At 51.6% G+C, this 17,209-nt stretch overlaps 1 protein-coding gene across 1 annotated transcript in view; it reads right to left on the minus strand.

The window, feature by feature from the left end:
• NPHP4 (nephronophthisis 4) overlaps positions 1-17,209 on the minus strand; it is a 127,788-nt gene that overhangs the window by 39,268 nt on the left and 71,311 nt on the right. The window contains exons 11-15 of the mRNA XM_011981559.1: positions 5,024-5,085; positions 3,289-3,396; positions 1,796-1,947; positions 923-1,114; positions 229-416 (exon numbers count right to left, since the gene is read on the minus strand). Of these exons, the coding sequence (XP_011836949.1) occupies positions 229-416; positions 923-1,114; positions 1,796-1,947; positions 3,289-3,396; positions 5,024-5,085 (702 nt within the window). The remainder of the gene's footprint in view (positions 1-228; positions 417-922; positions 1,115-1,795; positions 1,948-3,288; positions 3,397-5,023; positions 5,086-17,209) is intronic.

Below are 17,209 nucleotides of genomic sequence, written 5' to 3' on the forward strand. Positions count from 1 at the left end.
TGTAATGTCTGGGATTTGCTTCAAAACAACCCTGGCTTGGGGGAGGACGCTGGGTTGGGAGGTAGCTAGGAGCTGCTGGGGCTGAGTGTTTGCTGCACTGGTTCACCGTGTTATTCTAATGTTGTATATGTTTTAAACTTTTCATAGTACCACTTTTATAACATTGACAATTTACACACACAACTCAGTACAGAATGTCTCACCTTTGCCACGCACATGAGTACTCACCAGCATCAAAGGTGCCGTCTCTGCTCACAGGCACGAGGATGTGGGTCAGGGCACCAGAGCCGGGCTGGCCGGCCTCATCCAGCTGGACCAGCTGCAGTCGTGGCGTTGTTGCAGGTGGGAAGCGGTAGAACTGGAAGGTGAAATACACAGTCTTTGGCCATGACGTTCCTCGGCAGTCCTGGGCCACTCTGAATCCAACAACAGCTCTGGGTTAATCGAGTATCCATGGCACAGAACCTGAGGGGTCTGATGTGCATTCGCATAAGGGGATGGTCCAGGCACCTTAGTTGCTGGGGCAACAGTAAAGAGGCTGCCACGGTCACCAACGGAACCGCTTTGCTGTGCTCTCAGCAAGTCGGCCAGACAGCTGAGAGTATAAGGACAGCACTCTCGAGTATAAGGACACTCCCGGCTAGAGAAGCTGCCATCGGAGCTACACTAAGATCTAAGACCTGGACAACACACCATCCACATTTTAATGAAGGACCACAAAAGATGGGGCAAAGCAGCTTTCACAGCATTTAGCATGCCACGGGTGGGTCCTAGCCAAGATAAGATAAAAACAGATGGCACTCCCGAATCTACTAAGACCCAAGCACAGACAGTTCTGCCAGGTCAGAATCTCAGCAAAGTTTCTCTTCAACACAGGAAATGTGAAAGCCAGATGAGTAACTCAGAATATTCAAGCATTTACCTGCTAAAGGCAAGAAACTGTAGCACCATCTCGTTGCTTTGTAGACAATCCGATTCCTCCTTCTGAAGGTTAAACGTCACGGGGTCTGTAGGGTTGATGGCCTCAGCTGGCTGTTTATTGGCATCCAGAATCTCAGGAAAGCCGGAGGACTGCAGGAGCACCATGGAGGCTCTCGAGGGCTGCCCTGCAGAGCTGAGACACAGAGACTCCTCAGGCAGCCTCCCGGGAAAGGGGGACCCATTGATGCACCACCCTGTGGAACGCCTGGTGTTCACAAGGTCCAACATTCTGACGACACAGCACGTGCCTGGTTCCATCCCACCCGGAGCCACACCTCACCTCCTGGTCTGCATTCCCGCAACAACACCACCTCACCTCCTGGTCTGTGTTCCCGCAACAACACCTCACCTCCTGGTCTGTGTTCCCGCAACACCACCACCTCACCTCCTGGTCTGTGTTCCCGCAACAACACCACCTCACCTCCTGGTCTGTGTTCCCGCAACAATACCACCTCACCTCCTGGTCTGTGTTCCCACAACACCACCACCTCACCTCCTGGTCTGTGTTCCCGCAACAACACCTCACCTCCTGGTCTGTGTTCCCGCAACAACACCACCTCACCTCCTGGTCTGTGTTCCCACAACACCACCACCTCACCTCCTGGTCTGTGTTCCCGCAACAACACCACCTCACCTCCTGGTCTGTGTTCCCGCAACAACACCACCTCACCTCCTGGTCTGTGTTCCCGCAACAACACCACCTCACCTCCTGGTCTGTGTTCCCGCAACAACACCACCTCACCTCCTGGTCTGTGTTCCCGCAACAACACCACCTCACCTCCCGGTCTGTGTTCCTGCAACACCACCACCTCACCTCCTGGTCTGTGTTCCCGCAACAATAGGTGCATGCAAAGGCGTGAACGGCAGCTCCTGTAACTGTTCGGCGATGGAGGTTTCCGGGACCAGGCAGGTCTGGCTCAGGTCAGCTTCCAGGTGGGAGATACCGCCCTCCAACGGGAACTCCTGCTGAACAAAACGAGGGCTTTCGAGTGAGGCCACCAAGGACCCCAACTCCTAACAACCAACGGTGCCCAGATCTAAGGGGATTCATCGATGAATTGCCTCTGGAGGGTTGCCAGCTCTAGCAAATAAAAATACAGAAGGTTCAATTACACTTGAATTTCAGGTAAACAACAAATAATTTTAGTATAAGTATGTTCCCTGCAATATTTCGGATATACTTATACCAAAAAATTATTTGCTGTTTACCTGAAGTCCAAATTTAACTGGGCATCCTATATTTCATGTGGCAACCCAATTTGTGAGTTGAGAAGCAGTGAGGAAGGAATCCTAATTTTATGAGCAGGTCAGGACCGTGGGAGACATCTGACACCTGAGATGGGAAATTCACATCAAAATATGTTTATAGAATGGAAAGATGAAGCTTCCTCAACACTGCAAGATAAATCGTGGCACCGAGCCCCTGGCTGGTGTGTTTGGACAGTCTTTTGTCCTCACAGCCCCTGAACCTTCCTGTCATTCACTCGTATCCCACCTCTACTCCCCTCCAAGGCCGAGGAAGGCCTCTCAGCGAGGAGCTGGCTTGGGAGTTGGGAATGTGCTCTCTCAAGCTTCATTCCCAGGCTTTCTGTTCCAGTCCAGAGGAAACCAGATCACCCTCACACCATGTCTCAGGCACCAGTAATAAAAAGCTAGGCAAGCTCTTCACAAACACACGAGCCCCAGAGATGCTGTAGATAAGGCAGCAGAGACTCATGGTGCTAAGAGTGTTTTCAAACAAGGAATTAAAAGAAACTATTTTTCCTCAACATAACTCCAGTTAAGACCAGAGATGCGGTTTGCGGGTGAACCAGCTGACTTTGGAAACCAAACTCCACACGAATTCCCCAGGGCTGGTGGCAACGCAGGCCAATCTTAGCCAGGAGCACACCCTGAAAACAGGATGGGGGGCTCCACTCACCTCCTTTAGCTGCTGACAGCAAGGAGGGTCCCGGGGTGCTGGGTGCCTGTCTCAGCCTCTGTCTACAGATCCAGCCACACCTTCCTTTTACTTTCATGTACAGACCTAGGGGCAGCTCAGCTTTGTTTTCGTGGATAGATCACAATCTGAATCAAGTGCCGTGGCATGAAGAACTCACGGGCCACATTCTTCTTTGGTCTCCAAGACAGAATGGTGGCAACTGTCTGAGGCCTCAGAGTAAGCAATAACCCCCGCCCAACCCACATCCCAGGGAACCCGCAAGGTCTCTGCCACCTAACTGAGGACCAGCACAGCACAAACCCGAAGTGAGGAGCTGTGGAGCCACTCCTTGGTGGAAGGCGAGGCGGGAGGTGGGCAGCACTTACTGCCTGAGTCGGGGAGGCCCGAGAGCCATGGGGTAGCTGTGAAGTAGGCCTGGCCACGCAGTGCTGAGTCGGGGACCGCGGGGGGGCCGCCAGCTGGGAAATCGACAACTGGAAGGAAAGAAAGCACAGGTGAGGGGCTCAGAAACTTGCCAGTCCATCCACAAAGCTCCCAGCATGCACTAGCCACACGGGGGAACGGGGCAGCCCTGGATCCAGCCACGGAAGGGAGTGATGGCTGCAGCCTCCCGGCCAGGGCAGCCCTGGAACCTGGCACCGCTTCTCAAGTTCCTTTATTTAACGACAGAGAGGTGATTCCATGATCTACCCCAGATCATAATATTTGAATAAGAATATTATTAACAAGGAAAACAAGCAAGAAAGGAGAAAGCATCTCCAGCTACAGGGGCAGCCTGGCCTGTGCCTCTCTGTCCCTTGCCAGCACTGGACTGAGCACCTCCAAGGCCCTGCCAATTCTAGCCGCCTGCACTCCTATCGAACAAACCTCCCTGTTAAGGCAATGACCACCTTGATGCCAAGGGCTGGGGGCCCAGGCACTACTAAAGACACGGATCTCAAACCTGGACTCTAACTCCAGTACACACAGCCAGCATCCGAGACATTCACTGTCAGCAATGATGGCTGGCCCACACCAGGTGCTGGCAGAGAGGCCCCAATGTATGAAGAGGCACTGAGGAACGAATGGGGGGCGGGGTGCATGAAGCATCCCCAGGGGACCCTAGCAGCATCTTCAGGGAGCAGAGGAGATCTTTGGGGCCTGCTCAGCTTCCCTCAGACCCCACAAGGTATTGTGACCACTCAGGGTCACACAGAAACTGCTCCAGGGAAAATGCCAGGTTGGGCCAGCAGGGAAGCCCGGGAGGCCATCCACAGACTCGTGCCTTTAGGTGAATCCAGTATTTTTCATTCGTGATCCGGTTTCCCACTGCAGATGACACACTAAAGCTGCTTCCTGGAGACAGCCTTGGATACTGAATTAGTCAACTTTTCTGGAAAGTCAATTTTGAGGGTGATGCTGGCAGACAAAGTCATCAGCAGAAACAAGCCACATCTGACCTCACTCGAACTCACACAGCCAAGGCCAGCCTGGAGCCACAGGTGAGCGCCACGGGTGTCTCAGGACTCCAGAATGGCAGCCAAGCAGGAGCTCAGCTCAGACCGCCGGCGGGCAACGGCCCAGCAGGAAGGAGCCTCTCCTCCCACCCAGGAAGTTCCAGTGCCACAGGGATCTGCGCCGTCGGACATGCAGCTGCCAGCAGCTCGTGGTTCTCAGAGCAGTGCCAGTCTCCACCAGCATTTGTGCCTGGCGGGTGCCCTGGACACCAATAGCTGCCAGGCACTGCTCCTGGTGGAGTTAGTCCGGGAGAGCAAAGAGGGTGAGGACCACACCTCGGTGTCTCTCAGAAAAAGCGAAGGCCATCCAGTCCTGAAAGAGCTGCCACCATGAGATGTAACTGCCAGGGAGATGTGGACATGCCCTATACAGCAACATAGGGGTTGCGAGCAGCAGCTCCACTAAAAGCCCACACTGGGAGTCAGAACGTCAGGGACAGGCCGCACAGACAGGGCAGGAGGGGACACCCCACCGCCGCCAGCAATCCTCCCCAGCCACACAGAAGCACGCAGGGAGCAGCTGTGCTTAAGCGGAGACAGAGGGTTTTCTTGCAAGTAATTGACTCTGGAATTCTGAAGGAGGCCGTGGGGGGCCTGGACTTACCCCTGGTCCCACAGGCGAGTCCTGCAGGGCAGCGAGACCTCGAGGTGCTGGCGCTGGCGGGCCTAGGAGGAAGCACAGTGGGGTAAGAGAGGGAATGTGTCAGCCTGTGTGGGGGGCGGTGGGCCCCTGGAAACATGTCAGCCTGTGTGGGGGGCGGTGGGCCCCTGGAAATATGTCAGCCTGTGTTGGGGGCGGTGGGCCCCTGGACCCCCAGGCAGTCAGGTCTTCACAGGCCTCACCACCTTGTCTGTAACAGGGCAGCCGCTGGTTACTGCTCAGGATCAACAGCAGCGACGGTGCCACCCAAAAGTGTCGCTGTCTGTCTAGAGCTTTGGCATGCACCGGCAGCCAGGAGAGGGGGTGCAGCCGGCCTCATCCTCGCGGTATGCATCCCTTGTTCTTCCTAGGCCAGGAGGTCTCACAGCACGGAGTGCCTGGCGCTCCCTAACGCGCTTCTCCTCACCTGTCATCTTTGCATCTTCCCTGCCCGGAAGAGCTGGGGTCTGAGGCTGCCCTGGTCTTGCAGCTCCCTGACTCAGGCTGTCTTGTCAACTGAGAAGCTCCTGAGCAGGAGCTGCCAACCTGGCTCGCAGCCTCGCAAACGCCCACTAAGCACAAGCTGTCCTCCAGGTCCTGCTGAGAATTCTCCATGCGGGCCCGGTAACACTGGGAGGCCCACCTGGGGAGGCAAGGCCAGCCCTTCATGTGGTCCCCCTGGAGCCAGGGACTGAGAACAGCCTTTGCCCTTTATGAGGCCATGGCTGCCTCCCAAGCATCCAGGGGCTGCCCACAGAGCCAGCAGCCTCATCTCAGGGCCACCTGCACCTGCCCAGCCCCGCCTCACCCTAGCTGGCATTTGTGCTGCTTCTGCAACCCCTCCCCAGGCCACATGGACACCTCATGGCCCAGCAGCCCCAGGGCACTCAGCCCCTGCACCTCAGCAGGAGGAAGCACCAGCATCACTGGAGTCTCTGAAACCCACCAGGCTTCTTATGGTATTTCACATACACCGCCATCTGCCTTTGCCTGCCATGACACCACCAAGCCAGACCTTAAGCCCATCCTGACGGGGCCACCTCTGCCCACTCAGAGGCCAGGGTGGGAGCCCCGTGCACTGAGTCATCTGCCTGGCTTCCCTGAGGCCCACAGCCCAGACTCCAGCCCATGTCCTGTCCCCGCCTGGCTCATGACAGCCTCCTGCACGGTGACAGGACTCTCCACTGCAGCAGACACCACCACTCCCCATTGGACTTCCAGGATAACCCAGACCTCCGGAGAAATCAGGCTCCCCCATGGCCCTGTCCCACCTCCCGTCACCCCCATGTGGCCCACATCTTGGACCCAGCAGCTCGCCTTCCCTCCCTCTCCTGTGGCCTCTGCTGCCATGAAGGTTGGGCAAACGAATCTCCTGTATGTCCTGGATTCCTGAATTCCTGCAGCTCACAGCACGGGCCGGCACCCACGGGACCTACGGACCAAGCACACAGCACAGAGGCCTGTGACGTCAAACGCTGGGCGCTCTGGATAGAGACTGCCCAGTCACTTCCTGTTCCGCTCTGAATCCCAACAAAACAAAAACAAGGAAAACGCTGTTGACCAAGGAGAAACGAATCCAGAAAGCACCGCCCTAACACCAGAGCTGCGCGACCATCGAGCAATCCCCGCCTGCCTCTCCCAGCAGCTCTCAGAACCCATCCGAGGAGGTGCTTCCCCAGCTGCGGGATCTGGTGGAGACTCTGCTAAGGGCCTGTGGGTGGGTGGAAGGCAGTGGGGGCAAGGCCAGAGGGAGCCCTCAACCCTCAGAGGATCCAACTGCCCAGCCCGGCGGGCACAGCTCCCAGTCCAACCACCTCCTGGGCAGTGCCCACTTGGCCCGCCCAGCTCCTCTGTAACCAGCCACAGTAACGTAGCTCCAAGGAGCACAAAGACTCTGGTCAGAGGAATATGCCCTTCTATCAATGAGCTCAAGCACTCGGAGGGAGTTAGCAAATAATCTAGCAAGCTCTGCTTCCCCAGGAAATATCATCTCACTAAAAGCAAAACGCAGATGAGGGTTCTGCAGGGACCCAGCTGTCCTCAAAGCCGGTGCCTCTCCCCAGATTCTCTGAGTGCCTCTTACAGTCCATTTCAGAGCTCCGTGCAGCAACCCCCTGCCCACCTCCTCCCAGAAACAGCCTGAAAGATGAGACAGCAGAGCGGCAAGTGCAGTTCCACTCTGCTCCTCCGTAAATGCGAACTCGGAAAACTCCGCAGGCTGATTTTGATAATGAGGACAAACTGCCGGAAATGGCTCCATTATCTTCAGCAGAGACAGCGGGCACTCAGGGGCCAACTCTCTGCGCCTGTGTGCGTCCTCTCGGGGAGGAAAACCTGGATGAAAAGTTAAACCTTCCAAGCACATCCGAACTTCTCGCATGTACTTTATTTCCCCATCGTCTCAAATTTGCACACAGTGTGGAAAGTTTTTTCAAGTAACTCTTTATATAATGACTTATGCAAATTTTTCTTCCAAGAGAGTAAACCGACCTAAAAGGCCATTTAAAAAGGCCATTAAAGGTGGCCATTTAAAAAGACATCTGGTGGGAAGCCCAGAGCCCCACGGCCCAAAACACAGATCCATCCAGTGAAGCACAGCAGGAAGAGATACACCAAGGCCACAAAATAACTCAGTTTCGAATCTCTTTGTTTTAATGTTCGATGTGGTTATGGGTTAAGGTGCTTCCCAAACTATACTCTCAGTCCTGCCCAGAGGACAGCGTGGCCGCCAGGGAGCACCCGCTGTACTCCAGGCCCCAGGAGTCTCCAAAAAACACGGTGGAGTCTGGGAAGCCTGACTTCCGCCACATAACAGGACTCAGCTGACAAGCATCTGGGTCAGCAAGTGAACCAGGAGCAGCATGCGTGTGCACAGGACACAGGAAGGAGCAGCTGCGGTGAGCAGACGGACGCGCACAAGGCTGTCTGGGGCAGCGCTGCGACAACAGCAAAACATCATCAGACACACCCAGGTGCTCCTGCAAATGGAAGCTACCTCAGCAGAACCCGGCAGACCCTGCGTGGGGCAGGGGAGCAACGGGATAGGAGGAGGCCAGCCAGTGTGTGCCGACCTGGGAAGGCAGCCGGGGCAAGTTAAAAAGTGACTAGAGGCCGCGCGCGGTGGCTCACGCCTATAATCCCAGCACTTGAGAGGCCGAGGCAGGCGGATCATGAGATCAGGAGATCAAGACCACCCGGGCTAACACAGTGAAACCCCGTCTCTACTAAAAATACAAAAAATTAGCCGGGTGTGGTGGCGGACGCCTGTAGTCCCAACTACTTGGGAGGCCGAGGCAGGAGAATGGCGTGAACCCGGGAGGCGGAGCTTGCAGTGAGCCGAGATCACGCCACTGCACTCCGGCCTAGGTGACAGCCAGACTCTGCCTCAAAAACAATAAATTAAAAAACAAACAAACAAACAAAAGTGACTAGAGCAGGTTAATTTGCATAGCCATGAAGGAGGGGCCCTCCCACACGAGTGCCTAGGACGGTAACAAGGCAGGAGTCTCTCGAAACCACAGCACTCCAGATCAGGGACACCTGCCTGACAACAAGCCAACTTGCTGTGCTCCCCCAACCCCCGTAACAAGCCCCTGTCCCCAAGGGTCTTTGTTTCTAGACAGCTTACGTAAATGTCTGCTTTTTGGTTTTAAAATCTCTCCTCTGCTCCAAGCCCCCGGAGGCACCTACAGTCCGACCCTGCACACACAGCCCAGACTACAACACCCTGCTAGCCCCAAAGCAACTTCACTGTGGAGAGTCCATGCCCGTGGCTCATTTCAGGTTGACAACATTAGAGAGAAAAATGAAAGAAACCCACAGTGTATGTGGGTGTGCTGGCAAATTTGTGGTAACCACGCCCATTAGACATGCTAGGAAACGTACCTGTACATTACCCGTAAAACTTAAAAGTAAATTAAAATTTAGTTTAACAGTCATTATAAGACACACCTGTAGGTCCCTGACGGAGCCTGAAGTAGTAACACAGCACAGAATGGAAAGCTGAGACCTCCACGGCAAGCAGCACCATCAGGTGCCTCTCCCAACACGGAGCCCCTCCGTTCACACCCCTGTGGCAGAGGCCTGGGCTCCCTCACTGGGAGGGGGAATCAGTGTCTGGCTGAGCCACCACAGGACCCTGGTTTCAGGGAAATAACCTGGTGTTAAGAAGAAGAGCACAGAGCCTGGCCAACATGGTGAAGCCCCGTCTCTACTAAAAATACAAAAATTAGCCAGACATGGTGGCGCATGCCTGTAATTCTAGCTACTCGGGAGGCTGAGGCAGAAGAATTGTTTGAACCCAGGAGGCGGAGGTTGCCATGAGCAGAGATCACGCCACTGTACTCCAGTCTGGGCAAAAAGAGTGAGACTCTATCTCAAAAAAAAAAAAAAAAAAAAAAAGCACAGAGACTCAGCTCTTCCTTGGCTGCTCCAAGAAGCTCGTGGCCAGCGGGGCCCTGAGTCGCCAGCACACACCTCTGGCCCAGAGCCAGATCTGAGAAGAGCAGGAAGAGACTAAGTCACTGGTTTCCCGGGACACCAGAGCCAACTGCGATCCAGAAATGGTCCACATGGATTGCCAGAGACAAAGAAAAACTTAGACTTCCCACCGCAGCAGGTTTTGCCACCTCTCTGAAGATTCCTTTTCCCTGACGCTCTATCACTCTCCAGTCTCCACTTGCTGAAAACCTCAGTCAACAAAATCTCAAGTGTCTACTTTTCTGTCAATTTAGCTTCAAGAAACTCAAAAGCCCTGCACTCAACTACAGCGCAGGCCTCAGGAGGCAAGGCAGGGCCTGCACTCCGACCCCAGCCCTGGGAGGGCCGCACGTCCCACCTGGTCACACAGAGCGTCTTCACACTGCCTCTGCACTCGCCTGGAGGGGGACCTGCAAGAGCACGCAACCCACACACATTCTACACGCAAGAGAGAGGGTCACGCCCTCCAGCCCACGGCTCTCAGCATTGTGGGTGAGTTGAACGGCAAAAGTTATATGGTGAAAAATAATGCTCACACATGCTCACAAGGACAAGATTCCTCAGAATTCCTCCTTCCTCCAGCCCCAGGGAGATAATTCTATACATAAGGCAGAGAACACAAAAGAACATTGTTACCCAGAGTAATAATACCACTAAAATCACAGCCCAAAACAGAGGAAGGAGCTCTCCAGCCAAGCCCATGGCCACCAGGCATGCAGCTCCCCACAAAGGAAGCGCACTGGGCTTCACTTCTTCATCACCCATGCGGGCCAGGAGACGAATAGGGATGGGGCTGGGGCAGAAGGCGGCCTCCCCACCAGCAACCCTCTCTCACCTCCTGCGTCACCTCACCAGACGGATTAAAAGTACTGACTACCAGCTAGACATGGTAGCTCGTGCCTGTAATCCCAGCACTTTGGGAGGCCAAGGCAGGACTGTTTGAGTCCAGAAATTTGAGATTAGCCTGAGCAACATGGCAAAATCTCATCTATACAAAAAAAAAAAAGCCTGGTGTGGTGGCATGCATCTGTGGTCCCAGCTACATGGCAGGCAGAGGTGGGAGGATCGCTTGGGCCTGGAAGGTAGAAGCCGCAGTGAGCCGTGACTACGCCACTGCACTCCAGCCTGGGCAACAGACTGAGATCTTCTCTCAAGAAAATAAAAAGTACTGATACACGAAGGGGTCCCGGAGCTGCCGGGCTGCAGTGTCCATGTCCTGACCTAGGGTTTCACTGAGCAGCTATCTATCCCCTCAAGCCACATAACTTTTCAATATGCATGCAGTGTTGCCAATTAAAAAGTGAAAATAGAAGCAAGGGGAAAGGAAGGATGTGTTTTGACCACCTTTACTTTCCCATGTCCATGGATTCATTTTCCAACAAACATTTCATCGGACGCCTGCACTATGACAGGACCATAGAAAGAAATGAAGATAAGGAAACAGCTCAGTGGAGGACGGGGCTGTGGTCTTCATTGAGATGTCTTCCTAGGCTGAAGGGAGAACGGGCCTCTCAAGACATCAGGACACATGCATGGAGGTCAACGTGTCCTTTCCGGAAACGTGAACAGAGTCGTGAACGGGTTCCCCGCAGCACCAGTCCCCTGTGGCCCGACTGCCCCAGCAGGAGCCAGGTGGACCCCCCGCTCCGCCCTGAAACGCACCTGTCCTCCTGGGCCTGGCTGTGCTGCCAGCCTGCCACTGAGCAAACTGGGGTCAGCAGAGGGCTGGATGAGGGGTCTTAACAGAGGAAAATGCTCATTTCACTGAACTTCCCAGCTGAGCAAAGCTGCCTGCCTTTAACTATGGGGTCAGCAATTCCATGGGAGAGAGAAGTCCTGAGGGAGGAGGGAGGGGGGGCAGCAAGAAGAGGCTGTTGCTTAGCAACTCATGGCAGCTGGTGGAAGGCAGGGATGGGCCAGGCCTTGGGCCTTGGGCCTTGCGGGTAGAGTGTGGCCCTGCTAGGAACAGGGGTAAAGAGATGGCCCTGAAAGGCAGGGGAAAAGGAAGGACCATCGCTAGTAAAGATGCAGTCTCTGGGGTTTCAAGAAGGGTTGCAAAAAGCAGCTTCCTGTCATCAGGCCGTGAAAATAAAGGATGAGTCAGTATCCAGTGGTACTCTAGACAGTAAGAATTAACACAGCAGACCCACCTGAAAGGTCTTTATTCCTAACTATCTGTAGGTAAAAATTCATTCTTCCTAAGAGTTTGAAAACAGGAATCGGAAAACGAGCAAAACCGAAGCAGAGATCAAGGGACAACTGGATGATGAGTGAGCACAGGACTCTGTGCTGCAGGAAACCAGATCGCAGGCAGCCCAGGAACAGGGGGCGTTCGTGACTCGCCAGAGTCCTGAGCTGGGGTCACCTCCAGGATCAGTTTCAGAAGCGTCACTTCCCTTGTCAAAGCCTTGCTCTGACCCACTCTCCCACTCATTCTCCAGCAAAATGCACCCTTCCCACCTGCACACAAACTTCCATTCCTTGGTTAGAGGGTGGCCAAAAAGCTGTTCCGTGGCCTTAGACTCTCCCCCATCACCATGTAATTGACTGAACCACCCTGACCCAGGGCAAGGGAACCGCTATCTGTAGGAGAGGATGTTCCAGACCAGCTAGCAGCACAGCAGGCACCATCGGGGCAGGAATCTAACTCCACGTGCCCTGGGAAACACCACAATTACATGTTTGCAATGATCCCTTCTACATGGCTGTTTTCAAATCTATTAAGCAAACAAACCAAAATTCTGACACCACCAGAAGAAAGTTCAAAAGCAAAATATGGGTCAGGGAAATTCCAAGTTACCAAAAAATAAAGACTGGGTGCCCTCTAGTGGCTCAGTGCACACTCTTCCATGGTAAGAGATGAATGAACCTTTGCTCCCTTGCAATGATGTTACAGAGAAAATAAAAAGGATTATTCATAACCGAGAGCCAAAGTACCTCACTTAAAGTGACAGCCGCATATCATTAAGATCTCCAAAGGAACCATATAAGTTGGTGAAATACTGAAGTATGAAAAGTTTCCATCATAAGTTAAACACTAGTGGATATTTAAAAGTCTCTTACACTGGGTTTTGAGAGGCAATGTCTTCCGATGCTTGGAATCTGGGCTGACGGTAATCATTTAATGTGACATGAATGCAGCCATAAATCCAAATTAAATAAACCCAGTGAAATCAGGGTCCATCCATGTAGATTTGCTGGTCCCCAAACAGCGACTGAGAAGTAGATTATGCTGCTACAGCTCATTTGCACCACCGTTCAACTCCTGGGCCTTCCAATAACCAAGGCACACTCCTCTCTGCCAAGGATATGACAGTAAATCTTCTGGGAGGAACTCAAAGCATTGTTCCCAACAGCTCTGTATCTTAAGAAGTCAAGCTAGGCTGGGTGTGGTGGCTCATGCCTGTAATCCCAGCACTCTGGGGCCAAGGTGGGTGGATCACCTGAGGTCGGGAGTTCAAGAGCAGCCTGGCCAACATGGCGAAACCCCATCCCTACTAAAAGCACAGCAGGCTTCTAGAAGGACAGGCTGCTTCTCACCTGTCTTTGTCCTTCTCAAACAAAAGAAAGAGTGGGAAAGAGTGGCAGGAACTACTCAAGTCTATGCATTCGCTGACGGCAAATGCAAAGCTGGGATCGGGAGACCAGGAGCCCCAACCCAGGGGCAGCCACGATCTGCCAGTTTCACCCACCCTGAATCCATACTCTCTCTCTCCTGGTGGTTTTCCTTTAGGGAATCACCCTCCCAGCCCTTAACCATACAGTCGGGGTGGACCCAACGCCGGTACCAAGAAGGGTGTGTGACCAAGACCAACCGTCCCCACCCCCATCCCCATCAGGGGTTACACGGTAAAGACAGGAGGATTCCCACTGGAACAACTGAGTCAATCAGGGCCTTTCTGTTGGGATTCCTAAGCCCAGGATTACCTGGGAGCTCCTGGGCTCACCGTGTGGAGAAGCTCTACCTGGAAAGAAGCCAACACTGAAGAAAGGAGCTTAAAGGGGAGGGGTAGGCGCATGGGGGAGAGAGATGAACAGATGGAGTCTTAATGGTATCCTTTGAGTGCCGGGATCCAGCCATGCCTAACATCAGCTCTACCTCTAGGCTTTTCTGACACATGAGCCAATACATTCTCTTTTGTTGAAGCTATTTTGAGTCAGGTTTCTATCCCTTGTATATTAAAGGGTTTTGGTTAATTCATTCACTCTACAAATATGTACTGAATGTTTTACTGTGGGCCAGGACTCATCAGGCAACGTACAGATGAATGAAACAGTCCCCACCGTGAGCTGCTTCAATGATAAGACTCTCCAGTGTGGAGCAAATAAATGCACCAACTATCTGCACCTCTTTACCTTCCAGGCATAAGATGAGTCAGTTCCCAGTCCCCTTGTGACTTGGGAGGCCACGTGGCTACTTCTAACCAGGGAGAGGGAGAAGAGACATGTGCCGTTTCTGGGCCAGAGCCGTAACTGATGGTACAAGATCTGCCCAAGGCCTCCATTTCCTGCTGGCGCAACCCAACAATATTCAAGACGGCGAACACCCTCTGGGACCAGGATGAGCAGAGCCACCACCAACTGCAATGCGCACACAGCGAGGGTGAGAAATAAACCTTTTTATTTTAAGCTACCGAGATCTGGAGATTATTTGTTACCATAGCAAATTCGACTAATACCCTCTAAGAACAGTGGCAGGGAAGGAAGGAATCAGACAATACACAAGGATATAAAATAAAAGGTGGTATCTGCAAAGGGCTGCGGGATGCTGAAAACAAAGCTCTGCCATGGACAAGAGCCCTCTGCAGGGCTTTACAGATGAGTACAGGTTTCCGTAAGAGAGGGCGAGGAAAGTTTAACACATGCCTTTTTAAATGCGGGAATATTTAAAGACATTTTCAAGTTGTAGGTAAAAAGGAAATAAAAATGGAACTCAACAATGTAGGAAACAACACTCCGAATCAAAACCTACGAAATGGGGAAAAGATGTACTTGGAAGAAAATTGCAGAATCTTAAATGATTTTATTACTAAACACGATGAGAAAATAAGCTAAGAATTCCACTTTTTCAAAGTGGGTGAAGTTAATAAAGATAAAATATAGAATTAAATTAACATTAAAGAAAAATTAATAACTTTAAAACAAGAGAACCAATAAGTAAAAGTAACAGCTGATTCTTTGAAGAGACTAATGAAATATACAAACCTCTCATAAGCCTGACCGAAAAAGGAAGAGTCCTCCCAAGATAGAAAGCAAAGGAAGGAATCTAATCACAGGCGCATACTGAATGTTTAAATTAGTTACAAACTTTATCCCAGCATCCTTGTAAATTAAAGGAAATTGGCCATTTGTTTTAGAGGATGTGTATCCCAAAAGTTAACACAAGATGAGGTGGAAAACATAAATAGATCAATAACCATGAAAAGAGATGTAATTGGTTGTCAAAAATCCCTTCAACGGTTTCAGAGAGTTTTATCAGACCTTCAAGAAACAGGTCTTGCCTTTTGTTTAAACTATTTTAAAGCCCAGAAAAAGATGGACAGCTTCCTCCTGATTATGACATGACAAGAAAAAGCTACAGATCAGGGGTCTGCAAACTATGTCCACAGGTTGATTCAGCTCACAATCTGTGTGTATCAATAAAGTTTTATTAGAACACAGCCACATTCATTCATTAACATACGACCTATATATACCAGCAGAGATGAGTAGCCATGATGGAGACCATCTGGCCCACAAAGCCTAAAATATTTACTGTTTGGACTTTACAGAAAAAGTTTGCTGACTTCTTCTATAATTGGGCCTCGATTATAGAAACAGAAATCCCAAACACGAGTTAATCACATCAAGATGGACATAACTGTAAAAACTCCCCACAAGTCATTCTCTCTTTTTTAATACTTTTTTTGAACAGTTTTTTAGGTTCTCAGCAGTACTGAGCAGAAGGTACAGAGTGTTCCCCCAGTGCCCTGTCCCCACACACAGCTCCCCTCACTAACATCCCACAGCAGACAGCATGTGATTCTTCTTGCTACCTAATGTTTTGGTAGTTTGTTGTCTGTTTTTACAGCTCCACTGGGACAGGAGCCTAACCAAGTACCTGGCACATCACAGACTCTCCGCAAGTCTTTGCTGAATGGAGTGGGGGTAGGAGAAAAGGAGAACCACCTGAACAAGCCCTATCTGAGTCAACATGCCCTAAAGTGCTTGCAGAATGGCTAATATAAAATGGTAGAAGCGTAGCCAACACTGAGCTTTCTGGGCCCACCCAGAATCTACTTTCCTGGATGCAGTCAGGACCAGGACTGTGTTTGTCTGTTTGTGGGTTTTTTTTTGTTTTTGTTTTTGTTTTTTAGAGGCAAAGTCTGGCTCTGATGCCCAGGCTACAGTACAGTGATGTGATCATAGCTCACTGCAGCCTCAAACTCCTGGGTTCAAGCAATCCTCCTGCCTCAGCCTCCCAAGTAGCTGAGACTACAGGCACATGCTACCACACCCAGCTACTGCATGCCTCTAGCTAGCTAGCTAGCTAGCTACAGAGTCTCACTCTACCGCCCAGGCTGGAGTGCAGTGGTGCGATCTCGGCTCACTGCAACCTCTGCCTCCCAGGTTCAAGAGATTCTCCTGCCTCAGCCTCCCGAGTAGCTGGGACTACAGGCACGTGCCACCACGTCCAGCTAATTTTTGTATTTTTAGTAGAGATAGGGTTTCAACGTGTTAGCCAGGATGGTCTCAATCTCCTGACCTCGGTGATATACCCACCTCAGCCTCCCAAAGTGCTGGGATTACAGGCATGAGCCACTGTGCCCGGCCTTAAGTTTTTTGTAGAGTCAGGGTCTTACTATGTTGCCCAGGCTGGTCTCAAACTCTTGGCCTCAAGCCATCCTCCCACCTCAGCCTCCCAGCGTGCTGGGATTATAGGTGTGAGCCACTGCACCCATCCAGGGATAGCTGTTTTTACCCATCAAAGACTCTGGGATCCAGAGCAGCTCCGTGGAGATGTGCTGCAGTTGCTCCTGCCCTGGTGGTCCCCTTCCTCCAGTAAGATTTTGGGCCTGTGTTAACTGAACCAGTAGTTGAAGGGGTACGTACATGTGGTCGCTTCCCTCAATGCTGCCAACCAGAAGAACCACAATGGCAGTGGCAGGGGGACAATGTTAATAATCACCCAGCAATTGCTGGGCATCTGTTCCACGCCAGGCAGCCCCGAGCACCTAGACATATCTTTACTCATTTCATCCTTTCCATAATCCTTTGCTATCCTTTGCCCATTTTTCTTTTCTGTTGTTTATCTGCTTCTTATTGATTTGGAGGAGCTCTTTCTGTAATCTTTCTAATCTTCTCATCTTATTTCCTTCATTAATTTTTAACAGTCATATGTATTGCAAATATCTTTCAGTCTGAGGTCTGTCTTCTAACTTTGTTTACAGAGTCTTTTCTCACACACAAGTTTTATATTTTAATGTAATCTTATTTCTCAATCTTCTCTTTCTGGTTTGTGCTTTGTCTATCTTGCTTAAGAAGGCTTTCCTTGTAGGTCTCTAAGGACTTGCTTTATGAATCTGGGTGCTCCTGTATTGGGTGTATATATATTTAGGATAGTTAGCTCTTCTTGTTGAATTGGTCCCTTTACCAATATGTAATGGCCTTCTTTGTCTCTTTTGATCTTTG

Source organism: Mandrillus leucophaeus, unplaced genomic scaffold, assembly GCF_000951045.1.
Source record: "Mandrillus leucophaeus isolate KB7577 unplaced genomic scaffold, Mleu.le_1.0 Scaffold105, whole genome shotgun sequence".
In the NCBI taxonomy this organism is placed as follows: domain Eukaryota; kingdom Metazoa; phylum Chordata; class Mammalia; order Primates; family Cercopithecidae; genus Mandrillus; species Mandrillus leucophaeus.